Below are 17,028 nucleotides of genomic sequence, written 5' to 3'. Positions count from 1 at the left end.
ATACCCTACTATTTTTTTTCTTTTATTTTTGAGTGGTAATATGCTTCTGTTATATATTTTTCCAGTCATCTTTTCCTGACATTTCCTCCTGAATTTATTACAAAATTTTACAATATAATCACAGGGTTATAGAAATTTGATAGCAAGTGACTAGGTGACAGACATCGAGGAAATCAAATCCTCCTGTTAATAAGTTTTTAATATATCTAAACTCAAAAGTGAATGAAGTTCCTAATATCCCAGCAATTTCCTGTGGGCCGCAATAGAACATATCTGAGTCTAAACAAAATTGTTAGACTATACCCAGCATCATGAAAGAATGGCTTTTTCATTATCTTCTAAACATTTTTAAAACACAAGTGGCTCAAAAACACTTGACCAAATGAATCTAAGAACTATTGTTACATGGCTGTTAAGGAAGTAAATCCTTTCACTTGAAGGTGGTGGCAGATCCTTATGTTTTCCTCTTCAACACAATACAAATCGAAGAATCATCATCACCAATAACACGGAACAAGATATGTTGATTGATTTTTTTTTTCCTTCTTGTGCACTATTTGTGAGATAACATCTTTTGGAGATGAATAACTTGTTGTTGCTGCTCTAGAGATAACGAACTCAGCTGTTCTGGTGTTAGACTAAGTACTTGCTGCAATAAAGCAGATTCTACATCGGACGAAAGCTGCAAAAGATGAAAATAAAGGTGCTTAGTGTGAGTTGAAAAAAAAAGAACATTATCACCAGTCAGAAAATGGAACAAGACCATACAAGATGGAAACTCTTTTAACCAACACGTATAACTAATATGAAATATAAGTATTTCTCAATCGCGACAACAGAAGTAACCTTGTTCCCCATCGACAATGTCAAGTGAAGCCCGTGTAATTGTGGAACACACCAAGCAATTCTAATGAGCACCAAATTTTTTTACAATGCAAAGCCAAACAAATAAAACATGAGGCAAGGACTTATATTAACCCTATAATTATAAATCCATCTCAAGCAGTTATGAAATTTAATTTAATTAGATTGACTTTCAAAAACAAAGCATTACCATAATTTAGCATGAGCTTCAGTGGAATTAGAACTTGAGATCAACTATGTGAAAAAAATTATAGCTTTTAAGGCCGAAGAGTTAAGATTGACCCATTTGGAGATGGATAATTACAAATTGTTGCAGGGCTAGCTACAATAATAGTTCCACAACAAAGACATACAAGATTCTGGTCATACAGGCCAAAGAAAATTTAAATTAAGTTAGAGTAGAAAGGTGTATCTGTACAAAGACATACAAGATTCTGTAGCATGAGTAGTCGTACACTCCTTTTAGTAACGAAACTAATTGCCACATTTCAAATGAACATTTGAAAGTTCTAACTTATAAGTAGATATAAAACAAATGACCAAACAAAAAACTAGGGTGGTGGAAAAATAACCGAATGTACATCTTGGTTGGCGAGATATTTAGGAGAAAGTAGTACCTGAAGCGTTGGTTTCTGTGAATGGACTATATCTGGTGTGACCTGGCTCCTAGTTGCAGCGCTAGTGCCAAGTTTTTGAAGTGAAGCAGAATTAACTGCAGGATTACTAACTTTTTGGGTGGCACCAGTTTGATCCTCTAACTTTTGGAACTTTACGGGATAAGTATTTTGTTCTGACAAATTGCCTGACATTCGGGTTTGATCTGCTAACCCCACATCTAAACCTCGTTTTTTCAATGCAGAAGGCCAGGTAGAAGCCTGTACACCAGATGATGTTGAAACTTGCACTGGACCACTCGAGGAGCCAGGCTACCAAATGAACAGGGATATTGTCAGCATATCCAAGAGTACAAGTCACACAATTATAGCACAATGCATAAAGATTACTTGAAATGTAAAACTACTACATTTTTCATACATCAAATTTTCATTAGGTCAAGATCCTCATTCAGCAACATTGTAGATTTTGTAACTGACAAATTACAATATGCAGAACCCAACAAAAAAAAAACAACATACAGAGAGAACTGAACAGTTTTTATTATTCCTATATCAAACTTCCATGACTCGAACTCCTGGCTAATGGAGAAAGATGATGGACTGAGACAGACAGAGGAAATTTTGCCACAATCAAAGACTGGGAGAAACTCAACCTAAAGCCCCAGATGGCACAAAACTAGCAGAGACAGAGAAATCTTACTGATCCAATGAGATAACCTTAGTTATAGTACTAGATTGATCTCTAGAGCCTACAATCAAGGAAATGAACAATACATTATTTAATGAAATTCAAACCTGAGAAGTAAGATGTGATAAGTTTGACTGTTGCAGATGCATATTTGGAAGGGCTAGAGGAGTGTTATGAGCTAGACTTGCAACAGCAGTGGGCACTGGCAATTGGGGAAGAGGGGGGTGCCTCTGCAATATTTGCTGAGGTTGGACTGGAACACTGCCAATAGATTGAGGCCATCTTGATGGTACTGCAATGACTCCAGTTTTATCTGCTGCATTGGCCACTAATACTTGGTTTTGAGGCAATGGTGGTAGCTGATATTGAGGTTGAACATGTATTTGTTGAAGAGGTAATAAAGCCTGTTGGAGGTTTCCAGGAGTGTGTGATGTAACGGGAAGCTGATTTTCAGATCCCTTGGACAACTGTCCACTTAGTGCCTGTGAAGAAGTCTGTCCAATACCAGCAATCTGCATCAATCAATATCAGTAATATGCATTTGATGTTTGCATAAACATATTGACAATGCAAAGTATATAAGACATACCGTCTGAGGTGTAACCATGCCTAGCATTATCTGTGCCTGCATGACAAATACAGCACCAAATTATAGATTCAGAAAAATTACATAAGAAAAAACTACATAATAGGTGATAACTACATGTAGTTGTTAGAACCATACAATTCACAGATAATGTCACACGATACATTTACAATTTACATGTAAAATGATACTATTTGTTCATGTGAATCAGAATTTCAAGAACCATGATAAGTCAGCTTGATTCAATATGAATTGTTGTAAATTTTATTTTACAACAGATTAATAAATAGAGATCGGTACTTGAAAATGCAATAACTCTTATGAAGTTCAACTGTGTAAAAAAATAACCTGAAAGAGAGCTTTTGTTAATTGAGGGCTTGATTGTAGAAATTGTCGCACTAGTGGCTTGCATCGAGTAGTCAAGGTCTGTCATCATATTAAAAAAACATAACATTATTCTGTGCATAAAAATATATGAAATAAAGAGAAGATAGAGAAGGAATAACCTTCATTTCCGACATAATCTCTAGCAATTGTTGTCTAGAAAGTCTAGACAGATAGTGAGTCAAGGGATCATTTCCCATTCCAGATTGACTAAGTAACACATTTTGTGCGTTGGAAGTCTGAGCACCACTTAAAGCTGATGACATGACATTGCCAGCAGTTGCAGCTGAAGGGAAGCCAATTGGTTGATGCAATGAATCACTCAAATTAGGGGCTCCAGCAGGTTGTTTTTGAACATCTGTGGAAATTAAATCATATGTCAACAGACAAATTGTTTAAGATACTAGAAGAAACAGATGAAAGGAACATCAAAAAAACAAATGAAAATGAAAAATTGAGAAAGGCAACCTGCGCTTGATGCCAACCCTGGTCCACCACGACCCTGCAAACCAAAACTCCATGAATATCAATCTAAAAATGTATGAAAAGGTTGTTAGGCAAACCAGATTTCAAGTATTTTTATGGACAATTCTTAATATGTGCATTATAGAAAATAGTTGTATAAATATGCATCTTTGGCCTTGTTTGTAATAACAAGTTAAATTTGTGGCTGTATGACCTTCATTAGAAAGGTAGCATAAAAATATCTTTCAAACTGAAACATTGAAAACAGAATTGCAAATCAAACAAAAAAAGAAGTGTTGGCGATGAAGCCACATGCTAAAATGACTTGCTAAAGAAAAATGATCAGAAGCATACATTTGTCACCAGAAGACATATATGATGAAACAAAAATACATTCATGACGTGGTGACATCAATAATACATGCACCAAAAAGCCTACTACTTCACACAAATAAGAACAATTCTGCAGGAGAATTGAATGCTTCTAGAATGCAACCAGATAGAGTGTGTTGACCTGTTCTCTACTTCGGTCAGCATTTTTATCATTTTCAGCAAAATCAACTCTTAACTGACGACCATTTATCTCATAGCCTTGGAGATTTCGCCGAGCACTGAGAGCTGTCTCTTCATCCTTATATTCACAAAAGCCATATCCTTTAGGCTTCCCAGTTTCTCTATCAAAGACTAACCTGCATCAGTGTAACTTATTGCTATTAAGCAGGGTACAATGGCAGGTTATTACCTACATAGATAAGAAGCTAGTCCAAGTGAAGGGAAATAAAACCTATGGCATGGAAATGGAATTAAATTTAACAAATAATCATAATCATGAAAGACACGGTCAAGGAGTTTTGAACATCAAATTATAGCATCAAGGATTACAACCAAAAGTACTGCAAACCTTCACCAACCCATGTAACTACATAAAACAATTACATTAAATCAAAGTTAGAAAGTTGTTACACTTCATCCCCTTAGATTCAACTCTTCTGACCCTGCACGCTTGTCTAAATCAAACCATTTTTCTCATCCAATCACTAAGGTTAAGTAAACTAACTCACCCAGCAGGATCAAGCGATTCTTCAAACCACAGGCACTAACAGTGTAAGCATCACAAAAATTTCCATGATGATGGTAATGGAACTCCCATTAAAAAAACTGAACAACAAGATGAAAAGTCATATAACAACCCAATATTTGCTATTTTTTCAGGGGTATAGTTAACAACTCAACATCAACTTAGATATTCAATTTTCTTAATTTCTTTTGACATCATAGAATCAACAATACAGGCATTGAGAAGGATGCTAAGATGACTGTAAAAAAAAATTGCAACATCTCAAAAACTAAGTTTTCATAGTCAGCCAACCGATCAAGAGAACAGAGAGAAGATCAAAGGAAATGACAGAAAGAAATATCAAATTTCAGAAGAAAAACGCACATCCAAAAACAGTAAGATTATTAAGTTTTACATGACTAACAACCTGAAAGACGCCACAGGGCCGACTTCCTCACATATCTGGATAAGCTGTTCCTCCGTGGCATCATACGGAATATTCCCAACTGCGACAATTCCAAAACACATCCAACGTTGGCACAAGAAGAAATACGCTACGAAACTAGCTTGTAAACATATCGAAGATAGAAGGTCTTAAAAGGCAATAATTTCAATAGTCATCGAAAGGTACAAAGCAAAGCGAGATGAAGTGAAAAAGTAAGTCCAAGAACCGGAGTTCTTGAAATATTTAAGAAAATAGGTTTAATAGGGCGAAATTTTATCAAAGATAGATGAGCTTCATGGTCAATCAAACCGACCGAAGACGCATCGGTGCTGAGAGCCAACGGAGGCGGCCATGCTCCAACGAAGGGCGCGACCTTCCTCTCGCTCCAACTCTCTTCGGTTCAAACACAGAGTCGATCAGCGGGTTGGGCGAATCCAAATCCCGGGGATCCGAGTCTTGGTGAAGCGAAAAGGGGACGTCCAGCGGATCTAGACGGAGGGCTTGATCTAGTTCCTCAATAATCCAGGGCGTCGGTGGCGCGACGAGACGAGACGAGACGGCGGCGGTGGCGGTGGGGAGAAAAAAAAAAAGGAGAGAATCGTTTTGTTTCCGGAATTGCGGTAGGAGTTGGGCTTGTGTTTTTTCACTTGTTTGTTTTTTCAGCCGCGATAGATTGAATGAATATCGGTAGGTCGGAGGCTGAGACAAGGACTCAAAGATACGAGTAAAATCTAAATGCCTGAAAATTAAATAAAAAAGAATTGTTAAATCCTCTCCATGTCGCCAATTAAATAGTTTCCCGTCCCTATTTTTGGACAAAATTGAGGGTCAGATCACTTTCTGTGATTTAGTAGATGCGTCACTCATATTTATGATCAAATTGTTATCGCTATCCGAGTTTTTGTTTAGAACGGACAGTTGGAAGTCGTCCAGAGGATACCCTCACTCGGCGTATAGTAATCTGATCACTTATTCACTACCGGAAGCCTCCGGACGCCCGCTCCGAATAAAAATTATAATCTGATAAGGATGGTGAACCGAAAAAGGGATCACAACTATTTACGATCGGATCGCGATTACGATCTGACCATAAATATGAGTGACATATCTCTTGGACTATAAAAAAAGTGGTCCAGAAGATCTGCGCTCAAAATTGAAAATGACACTCGTTATTTTCCTATAATTAAAAAATATCAAAAAATTGCTCTCTGTATCTTTTTTTCTTACTCCGAAATTTTTTTTTTTTTATGAATTGATTTCTGAGAAATTGAGAAAACGTGTTGAACGGTAAATTTATTTGAATGTTAATATAGTAGTTTTAAATTATAATAATTTTTATTAAAACTATTTTACGTATCAAAATTACTTTACGTAGTATCAATAACCAATATTATAATAATTTTAATTAAAAAAAACCGTTTGATTTTTTTTTTTTTTTTTTTAACATTGACACAAATGGAAATGGTAAAAAATAACCTTTTAATTTTTACCTTTATATGCCACGTGGCCTTCAAATTCACACCAAAAATTAAAATAGAGGTATGAGTCCATCTTAGGGATGGCAATGGAGCGGGGCGAGGACGGGTTTATCATTCCCATCCCCGCCTCATTCTTATTTTTTTGGATTCGGGGATTCCCCGAACCCGAACCTACGGGTTCGGGGATTCCCCATCCCCGTCCCATTTCCAAATTGACCCAAACAAACCACAGACACCAGAAACAGTAGAATATTAACCCAAACAAATCACAGACACAGAAACACCAAAATGGTAGCCACTGTATCATCAATTGCAATCCATGGAGGTGAAAGTTTAACTGCCATGTATTAATACCAATATTATCATCAATATTAATATTAATATTAATACATGTAATCTGACCTGGCATGAGCTATTCTAGTGTCTGTGGTTTGTTTAGGTCAATTGATAATATTAATATTAATATCAATATTAATAATATTATTATTAATAATATTTTCAAAAAATTTAATATTAATATTAATACTACTATTAATACTTTTTTAAAAAATCATATTATTATTTATTAATATTAATAATAATAATATTCGGGGCGGGTTCGGGGATGGGGATAGTATTCCCATACCCGCCCCAAACCCGCCCCATCCCCGAAAAATCGGAGATCCCCATCCCCATTTCGGATTGTCCCCGCGGGGCCTTAAACCCGCGGGGAAAATTGTCATCCCTAGTCCATCTTTTGCGCGTGCACGGGAGATGGGGAGACTCGTCAAAGTTCATAATTGTTTATTGCTCCAAAATATATTATCTTTTTATTTTAAAAAATTAAGGGTAAATATAAATTGATTCCATAATTTATCTTTATAACTTGAAGATAAACGGTAAAAAATGTCTAAGATAAATATAATCATTTTTTTATTATAATAATCATTTATCTTCCTAACGGGTATAATATGTCTAACATCTCTCTTGTAAAAAACTAGGACACTGAGTAAAAAATATCTCTATAATTTACCTAATTAGACTGCTTGAGTTGGATGATTTCATCTTTTACTTCAATAATTATTTATCGTTATATTACCCCATGAGCTAACACAATTAATACTTATATGTGACCTTGTTGAAGCTGATTCCTAGCCGATCACTTAACCCCCATGTAAAGAATCACTATACTAGACAAAACCCCTCCATTCACAAAGATCACGAAGAACCTCTCACTATCCTAACAGGTCACTTAACCCCACTATATTAGACAAAACCCCTCATAATATACCTCTTGCATATCGCATGAGATAGTCCTAGAGAGAATCTGAAATGAGAGTTATCATTTTTTACTGTAATAATCGTTCATCATTATTAATAAGTAAATAATTTCTTCAAAAAAATAAACTTTTGATAAAATCTACCACCCGGATACATTATTAATAAGTAAATAATTTCTTCAAAAAATAAACTTCTGATAAAATCTACCACCCGGATACCAATCAGCTACGCACTAGGAGCACAAAATACGCATTTGGTTATATGCGAAGTGTACAACATATTGGCAAATAAAAATATCAACAAGAAAGATGGAATCGAGGCGTACACTACAACACGGCAAGGAAATTCTGCAATCAATCAACGCTACACTAGACGGTAAAATGAGAACACAAAAATGTGCAAGAGAAAAATCCAAGCTCATTGTACTTTGATGGCCTTTTCTTTGCATAGCATATGCCACTCTTGTAGGACGGCTGACTGAAGAGCGCGATGTTCAACTTCCTCTGCAGTTAATTCTGACAATGTCGAAGGTTCTTTTGTATCATCGTCATCGTCTTTCTTTTCGCCTTTCTCTTTCTCTTCCTCCTTTTCCTTTGGCGGCTGTGGCGGCGGCTTGGATGCTTTGAATAAGGCTATCTTTTCCATGGAGATTCTTAACCTCTCAGCTGCTGCGATCTTAACCTCTTCTTCCGGCATGTACTCCACGCCACCGTCAGTGATGTCGTCTAACCAGCCTTGTAGGTCCGATCCTATTTCCTTTGTGATCGATGAATCGGATGCACGGATGACAAACTTACACATCATTGTTGTTGTCTCATCTCCCAGATCCACATTTCTACTCACCTCACTGGCACCGAAGATCATCATGCCCACAAAACCACCATACCAAGTTTTTGCAGCATAGCACAACTGTTGAGAACATTGATAATGTTAAGAATTAAGAGGACAGGCACAAAAAGTACTCCGCTATATTAATCTAATCAGCGCCTGTTTCTATTATTTCTCCGAGTGTAACAAAGATGAAAGATTGGTTATGGTTTAACAAGTGTTTGAAGGAGAATTGAACCGTAAAACTCGAAGAAAAAAAAACCATGAGTTGTGTTCTCTTTAGCTATAAACAAAGGCCTAATTTCATCTCAGATGTTATGGTAAAAACATTTTGCACCAAACAATTGAACCACTATGGTTATGCTATCGATCACATGTTTCTTAGAAACAAGAGGATACGCCCAAGAAAAACAAACATAAATCAATAGCAAGAATATTCTAAATCACAGAACTAATTTTTTATAGTATTTGACTTACTTGAAAACCAGCCACTGTGCGGATGAAGTGAGAGCAGACTTGATGGAAAGGCTTAGACGAAAGTGATTTGAGTCCACTAAGAAATGGGGAAGCCTCATACTGCTGTGCAGCAGTGGCTTTGAAACCACTTCCTTCATAAGTATATGCCCCTGAATACTCCAATATAGCTGGTAAACTTGGCCATGAGCGGAAATATTCGACAGGTGAACATTTATGTGGCAAAAGAAGCTCAGTTAGTGGAATCTTGTAAGGCTGGCAACTTAAAATCACTGGCTCCCCAAGTTCTGGTTTCAAGTATTGCTTTTGTCGGATAATTTGAGAATCGTCTTCCGCATAGTTTCCTTCATAATCTCCAGAAATGCCACTTCCATAAAAAGGGTAATACAAAACTTGAACCCAAAGGGCACATCTCTCAAAGTGTGAAACTCCAGTAGTCACACTGCTAAGAACTGGATCCTACAAGCGATGGTTTTCAAATCATGCCACAAGGTAAGTAAAAATATCTCATGCACTAAAAAATTGACTTGCTTCAAATTCATACTAACCCATAAACTATTCCTATATTCAAATCAAGCGTTGGGAGTATTATTGAAGAGGCTGGAACTACTCAAAAACTATCTAAATGCACATGATACACATCCTTGTATGACAATTGAAATTAGTGGCTTAAATATACCTTAGTGTATAAATTAAGCCATTCATCCTCTGATATCTCACACCACCAAGTTATTGTGGTTCTTCATTTTTAATAGCTCTTTGCAATTTATACTATGAATGAGAAAACCAACTCGTCTCATGCAATTGAATTTATCTAAACCCAATTTTATAGAAGATACTTAAAGAGTGAAGCAATAGTGCAGACCAAATAGTCATTACTTTCTAGCCATTAATATCTATGGAATAAATATATGTTTTGCAACCTAAACTCTCCTGTATATTCAAAGAGAATCACATCTTATAGAGGAAAATGTCCAGGCCAGTCTGATCAAGCACAGTTACTATGATATGAAATGAGCAATATAAATGCAGATGACTCCTGTATAATGAATAATGAACTAGTAAATCTATGAGTTTAAAGGCCTTGCTTTTCAACATACTTCCCTTTTCTTAAGTTCAAATAGTCAACTACAGAGAACTGACAAGATTTTGTTTTAAGTTTTAACCATTTAATATTATGCAAGAACAAATAACAACTTTCTCAGGACTTCACAGCTACACACGTCAAAAGTCAAAACTTGGACAAAAATTCTCAATGCTGGCTGGCTAGCAGCTTGCACAACACCTCCAAAAATCAAATTAACATGCAACTCATAGCTGTTTGCATCGCCCAAAGGAAACAACGGTCTCAAATGATTTTCGACAAGAACTTTTCCTCACCAAAGATGACCTTTCTGCCATCGACATCCCTGTACGGGGATATAGTTTATTTAGAATGAAGTTTTTGGATAAGCTCATAAGTCCTAGGCCATTGAAGAAACTATCAAGAACATCAGTTCCAGTTTGAATGTCTCAACATAACACAAAAGGTGTACTTCCTTATCTTGCCAACTACACAGCCAAGATGCTCACCTGATCCACTTAGAAAACCTTCTAGACTCCAATGTTATGGATGACACCTTAACAGGAAATCATATGCTCCTACCTTTTTAAAACTTAAATTTGACACAAAAATACTAGAGTATGCATTAACCAACATAAATACATTATTTAAGGCACAGAGTAAGGTATTTATCAATTTCCTCATTCCAACATTAGCATTTATTTTACTAGCAGAGACTAGAACATGCATTAACCAACATAGATACATTATTTAAGGTAGTGAGTGAGGAATCCATGAATTTCCTCATTCCAACATAGCATTTATTTTGCTAGCAGACATTGGTTATGGATGTCTGGAGCAAACTTAAGAAGATTGGGTCGAAGCAGATACTCAAAACTAACCTTTTTCATCTCTAGTGAATGTCACTCTCAAGATATTAGTCTAGTAGATATATGCCCGATGCACTTTAAAGATAGCACCAGGTATGCCTAATAAAGTGTACAACAGGTATCGTGTTATTTCTCACACATGGATGAAGTGTACAATCACTCTAAGGCAAAAACCACGTAAAACTTAATTTAAGAGATATATATGCCTGATGTGAGACAAAATATGAACCTCAGCACATTTCACTCATCTTATTTTCATTTTTTTGATGTTACCGGACACTAACAAAAATCAGTCATGTCCACTTGAACTTGATCAATTGATTCTAGCCACTGAGTGTTTCATGACCATAAGCTTAAGGAATCAATAAAAGTTAGATTAATCTAAATATGACAGCATGCCCCTACATGCTAAAATTGATGAAAAATTTAAGCAGCAATTGCAGACTCGAAAATATTTTATCATTCACTAATGCATTAGGGTTGTCGGATGTAAGAAGACTGTCAATAATTGTTAATCACCATTCATAGAAAATCCAGCGTTCTCAGTTAGATTTTAATCAAAAGAGGATTGTTTCTTTATGTATAGCAACCAAAAAAAGACATGAATAGATAAACAGGAGGCATGGATTGTATTCAAGTGCAAGTATGAACAGACAACAGCAGAATCATTATCTTCTACGTGTGTAGTTGTAAACACACATCAACTAGTGGGAATATAAGAAAATTGAAAAGCTAAAGGCATATAAAATCTTAACTAACAGGTAAAAAATTCAAATTTCAAGAAAAGTTAGCATAGTGATGCAACCTGTGAGACCAGATTTCTTAGCTGTCGAACTGCCTGAAGTGATCCATCCATAAAGTGCAATGCTCCAGTTTGGCCAACCCGGATATCTACCCTATTAAGCTCTAGTTCAGTCAAGTTTAAAATCTGCAGTTATTGCATTGATCAGAATAGTTGATTTGTCTAGAAAATAGTGTAACATAGCAATAGCATAGGTAACTTAAATAGTTATATCTTTATCAAAGAATAATGATCTGAACCTACAAAAAGTAACAAAATAGCACTAAGTTTTCATAAGTACAATACCTTCAAGTGCAAGGTGATCCTCCCATCCATTGGATCCGCTATGTGATATGCTTCAACATAGCAAGGGTCACTGCTGCCAGTAAGAGTGAAGGCTTTTGGAGGTACTTTATGAATAGTAGAGTCAATGTCTTTGGTTAACAAAAGGTTCAACTCACTGGGATCAGGCCTCCAAAGCTCTTGAATGGCCTTATGAACCAAGCCCTCCAATTTTCTATCTTGTGCAGCGGATGCCTCAAAAAACTGAACCGTGAGCTTATGATGGCTAAAAGGATAATCTCCTGTGGTCTCACTTAGGCCTACCCATCTGAAAATTATTATTTGTCAGATCATTCTTCAAAGCATCATGTGAGTAATAAGAACAGGTGTTGCTACAGATAGTAAACAAGAGTAAAGTTGAACTTTAGAGAACCCACGAACTACAAATAAAAAATAAAAAACAAATTATGAACAAGACAAGAAATGTGCAGTTCATATAGTCAGTTCTACCAGTGTTATTGAATATGGAGATGTAGGCATGCAACATAGATGATCAGGGCACTTCACATGGAGGGTCATGAATGACTTGGGTGTGAGACTTGAATAAAGCACTGAAAAATAACTTATATTAATTACGAAATAGATTCAAACTTACCTCCTAACACATCTACTGTGGTGTAGACCAGATTATTAGTTTGATCAACAAGTCTGCACGACGCAATGAATAGGATAGGTGACAACTTCTATCCTAAGAAGACTTACATTACTTGGTAGGAATAGTGAAATTTAACTAACCCATTAATTTGCATAATTTAATCATTCACTAGATCATAAACCCAAAGAGAATATGGTTAATATGTGAACTAAAGAATGGCTTGTTCAACACTTTACCTATTAAGAACTTCATCAATGGACAATTTTCTAAACCTAAAATTGGTCCATATAGTAATCAGGTTAATCATCTAGGCCTAATTATGAAGTAAAACAATGATATTTTTTAGTAAGGTGCTAATCCTTTGTCCACAAAAACAAAATGTAACAAAGTAAATAAGATAGAAAAAATTAAGGAATCTACTAACTAACAGGTTATGTCTTCTATTTCCTGTCTCTACTGAAGTTGGTCTTCTACCAGAATATGGTTTAGCACTTAGCTAATGATAGCAATCTTTTGCCAAACTCAGGTTTAGTATCAGAAAAAGAGACAATCTTTAACAAGATAGAGAATAAGACAGAAGCTGTACAAATTTCAGTGTCATGCATTAGCCGATTCAGGAGCAGGCCGGTGCACGAAACTCCCGTCAACATTGAGTCCCAGGGAAGAATCGGACCACGGATACACTGTACACAACTTTACCCAACAAGAGATTATTTCCATGACTCAAACCCGTGACCACAAGGTCAGGAACAACTTTTCCGTTGCGCCAAGGCTCCCCTTCAACATTTGTAACAACAACCATAAAAGCATATTGGAAAATACAGGAATACCAAATCCATTGAACTCAAAGAATTTCTAGATTATATTGGATGAAATTCTAATGAATAACTGGTCTATTTAAAACCTAATCGAACTAGTTAGATAATTGCATAAAAATTTAAATTTGATAACAAAACACTGCCTTGCTGAAGTTGTCAAAAATATGGTAAAAGAACTAACCTACTTTCTGGTCGAGTAGAAACAAACTTTAATATCTGCAATATATAGCGGCTTTGATGCTTGTTTACAGAGTCAGCTAAGGTGCTACCTTTAAAATCTTCAAGTTCTTTGATCAACAGATGGCCTGCTCTGGCATTCCTCACACCTAGACGTTGCGCGCAAATAAGGACAGCTTGTACATCTTGAAGCTTGTTTGACGTAGTTGCAGATGAATCAGTGTTGAACAATACATTGTGTATATTGGATATAATTATGTTCAATGGATCTTCTGGGTCATCAGCTAGAAGTGGATCGAGACCCTCCATATCAAAATGTTCGGCAATGGCCCAGATCAATCGAGAAGATATTCTTGGTGTATGTACCTTTTAAAGAAAAATAATTCCAATCAATATGATAAATAAGTAGGCAAGGAAAACACATGTATTGTTCAAATCAAAAGGTTGAAGTGTGCAAAAAAAAAGGGAAGAAAAAAAAAAGTGAGAACAAGTAGATAAACAATGCAGAATAGCTCTTTCCTCACTAGAATTGGTACTGTTGAGTATCCGATATAGGAGGTGAAAGAATGTTACATTGTTCCACCAAGGAACTAACTATGGTGACTTCAGATGTTTTTAAAAGAATCAAGGCATTGTTACAATCTCATCTTGAAAAGCAATTAAACCAGCATGAAGAAAACTCATTAGATTTGGTTCTATGCATAGTAGTTAAATCAAATTCAATCATAACTAGTATAAGAGAGAGATATGGGCAGAAGCTTGAAAGTTCGAAGGGTCCTTTCAATATGACATGGTTGTAATGCCAAAAATAAACTTGAATGTGGTGAAAGAAAAATTATTAGCCAATTACCCTGGCAAGTTTTCTCTTTATTTAGTCATACTTGCCTAAATTTGCAAATTCTTGCACGTTGACAATGCACTAAAACTTTCTTCGCAGACATTTCCCATCCATGAAGGTCATCAAATATAGCTGCAGAGAAATAATAGTACTAACCTCTCGAAGATCCTTAATGAGTTGCAGTTGCAAGTTGCGTAATCTAGTCTCATACAAAATCTGCTCCTGGGAAGCACCATCCTTGATCCTTTTCACTCCTCCTCTTGTATCGTAAATGTGGCATAACCTTACAAGCAATTTCAAGTAACAGTCTATGGCATAAGTCCGTCCATCACAATCCCATAGAACACATGGCCTACACACTTCCACAACTTCCAAGGCTGACTCTGTCCAATTCAGTGCACCATAACCAGTTCCATAGGCTAAAGCACCAATAACTCTACCCTCTGTTCCAGAATTCTTCTGCTCTGGCAGCGGAAGAGATAATTGAAAGCAACTTTCCACAAGTGAAGCGACTAATTCCTCCCTGAACAGGCTTTTACTAGTCACACTGTTCAAATCCTCCTTTATCCTTGCATCCTCAAAAAGTGAGGTAATGTCTGTTCCTGGGAGAGGTTTCTGTCCCCTTCGCACACTTTCTTTTGCAAAAAGATCAACACAAAGTGCTGTACGGCTAATGCATGCCAAAGCATGCATACGATCTGATTCTGCCCTCAAGTTTCTTACCATCAGAAGCAGCCTCTTAAATAGTGAAACCTGAAATAAGAAGGAATGAGACAAAACTGACACCTACATACTGCATACCACCCAATTTCAGTTTAAGTCCAGAATAATAAAACCTAACCCCACCCTTTCGAGCTATTAGAGAATAAAAATTCCAGCTTCAACAGAAATATTCAGGCATTTTTGTACCATAGTTACAATTCATATATACTATTCATTTTCTTCAATTTAATATTCATAAACAATATTAGCATGGCTCCTTGTGCTCTTGTGTTATATTCTTTATCAGATGCACTATCAGTTCTGACCCAACACATCAAACTACATGGAGATATATCAGTCATAGCACACAATAAGGCAAGTGGTATTGTGTTACAGTGTCTAATATGAAATAGGTTCCATACCAAAAACATCAGAAAGAGGCAATTTAAGTGTGTTTCCTTAGCTAGATTTTTTACTGAACAAAAGAATAGGAAATTGCATTAAGTAGCTAGGTTAACTCAAGTTGTTAGTTCAATTAATAATTTTGGCCTAGATATCTTATCTGCTTCTCTGGAAAACAATCGTTACTAGTGAAGATATTTGGTTCAGTAATTTCATCCTGCACACAGATTAATCCACATCTCGAAATAGATAGATAAATTAGGCACAAGTCAGCAGAGAATAAAGCGGGTACCTGCATGCTAAGATCAATTAGATGGAGATTTGTGACAACAGCTCTCACAATGCTTTCTCTAGCAGAAGAGAACTCCTGCCTATCCCAAAGAGTCAGTATAGCGATGATGGAAGCTGAAGCCCATTCCGGCTTACCTCCCGGAACATCAGCCAGGGAGAGCATATTGATTCCGACTTCAAAGATCAGCGCGGGGTCCAACGAGCTCAAGAATGGCAAAAGATGAGAGACTACATCTGAAACCCCGACGTGTTTCTCAGCACTAGACGCGGAATCTGCAGTGCTAGTTGCGCTCCCACTGTTGCTTCTCCCTCCTGGCCGGGAGAGTTTCCGCAGAACCTCAACAGAACCAGACGCCACGGCCTTGGCCGCATAGACTAGCGGGAATACACTGGCGCGAAAACTTTCGATGGGGAGGACGAGTGAGCGCGTGATGAGGGCGTTTCGCTTTTTCCAGACAATGTCAATGGCAGCAAAAACCCAGTTGGAGCGGATGGCGAGGGAGTTCTCGCCGTCGATGAGTTTATCCCCGGCGAGGCGACTCATGCGCTTTGTGTCGAATTCCTGAAACAGGCGGCCGATGGCCTCGAAGGCTGCGCGGGAGACGGCATCGGATCGGTCGAGCGTACCCTCGGCGATGCGGACCCACCAGGCGGACGCACGGTCGAGGAGGCCTGGGGAAGTGTGGCAGAGAAGGACGACGTCGTCGCGAGCGAGGATGCAACCGAGAGTCTCGGTGGCAGCGAAGCGGAGCGTGTCGCTTGGGGAGTCGAAGCAGGCGGCGATCTCGCGGTGGGCGTCGGCGACGACGCGCGGAAGACGGTGGGAGGGGAGGGCGGAGAGGATGGATACAGCGGCCGCGGCGACTTCAGGATCAGGAAAGTCGAGATCGGAGCGGACGGCGGAGCAGACGATGTCCCACAGGTCGGGGGTGAGTCGGGTGGAGCGGATGAGGTCGAAGGCGAGCTTTTTAGAAACAGCGGAGGCAGGGGAGGCGAGGATCTCC

At 37.5% G+C, this 17,028-nt stretch overlaps 2 protein-coding genes across 2 annotated transcripts; both read right to left on the bottom strand.

Annotated features, from left to right (window-relative positions):
- Positions 1 to 312: 312 nt before the first annotated feature.
- On the bottom strand, positions 313 to 5,791 carry LOC122000595 (cleavage stimulating factor 64-like). Its single transcript, XM_042554956.1, has 10 exons — positions 5,420 to 5,791; positions 5,089 to 5,167; positions 4,119 to 4,293; positions 3,608 to 3,641; positions 3,262 to 3,497; positions 3,104 to 3,181; positions 2,759 to 2,794; positions 2,277 to 2,681; positions 1,482 to 1,790; positions 313 to 682 (listed from the first exon to the last, which is right to left on the bottom strand). Exons 1-10 carry the CDS (start codon positions 5,457 to 5,459, stop codon positions 554 to 556), a joined length of 1,521 nt encoding a protein of 506 aa, XP_042410890.1. The 5' UTR covers positions 5,460 to 5,791; the 3' UTR covers positions 313 to 553.
- A 2,290-nt stretch (positions 5,792 to 8,081) lies between these two features.
- LOC122000290 (protein TPLATE-like) lies at positions 8,082 to 17,024 on the bottom strand (the record flags this gene model as incomplete). Its single annotated transcript, XM_042554743.1, has 7 exons — positions 8,082 to 8,753; positions 9,150 to 9,605; positions 11,884 to 12,006; positions 12,166 to 12,469; positions 13,796 to 14,157; positions 14,786 to 15,382; positions 16,026 to 17,024. Coding segments are annotated over 7 exons (3,333 nt in total), but the record flags the coding sequence as incomplete, so codon positions are not given.
- Between the last annotated feature and the right edge of the window lie 4 nt (positions 17,025 to 17,028).

The sequence above is a fragment of the Zingiber officinale genome, chromosome 7A (genome assembly GCF_018446385.1).
Source record: "Zingiber officinale cultivar Zhangliang chromosome 7A, Zo_v1.1, whole genome shotgun sequence".
Taxonomy (NCBI): domain Eukaryota; kingdom Viridiplantae; phylum Streptophyta; class Magnoliopsida; order Zingiberales; family Zingiberaceae; genus Zingiber; species Zingiber officinale.
Note: the sequence above shows the minus strand (reverse complement) of the source record. Positions and strands in the feature narration are given on the sequence as shown.

What these genes read in the sequence shown, in the direction of transcription:
- LOC122000595 (XM_042554956.1), bottom strand. Translation starts at nt 5,459, where the DNA reads ATGGCCGCCTCCGTTGGCTCTCAGCACCGATGCGTCTTCG. An exon ending in CTGACCGAAGTAGAGAACAG is followed by an intron (nt 3,642 to 4,118) that starts GTCAACACACTC and finishes TTTGGTTTGCAG; the next exon opens with GGTCGTGGTGGACCAGGGTT. An exon ending in AGGGTTGGCATCAAGCGCAG is followed by an intron (nt 3,498 to 3,607) that starts GTTGCCTTTCTC and finishes TAATTTCCACAG; the next exon opens with ATGTTCAAAAACAACCTGCT.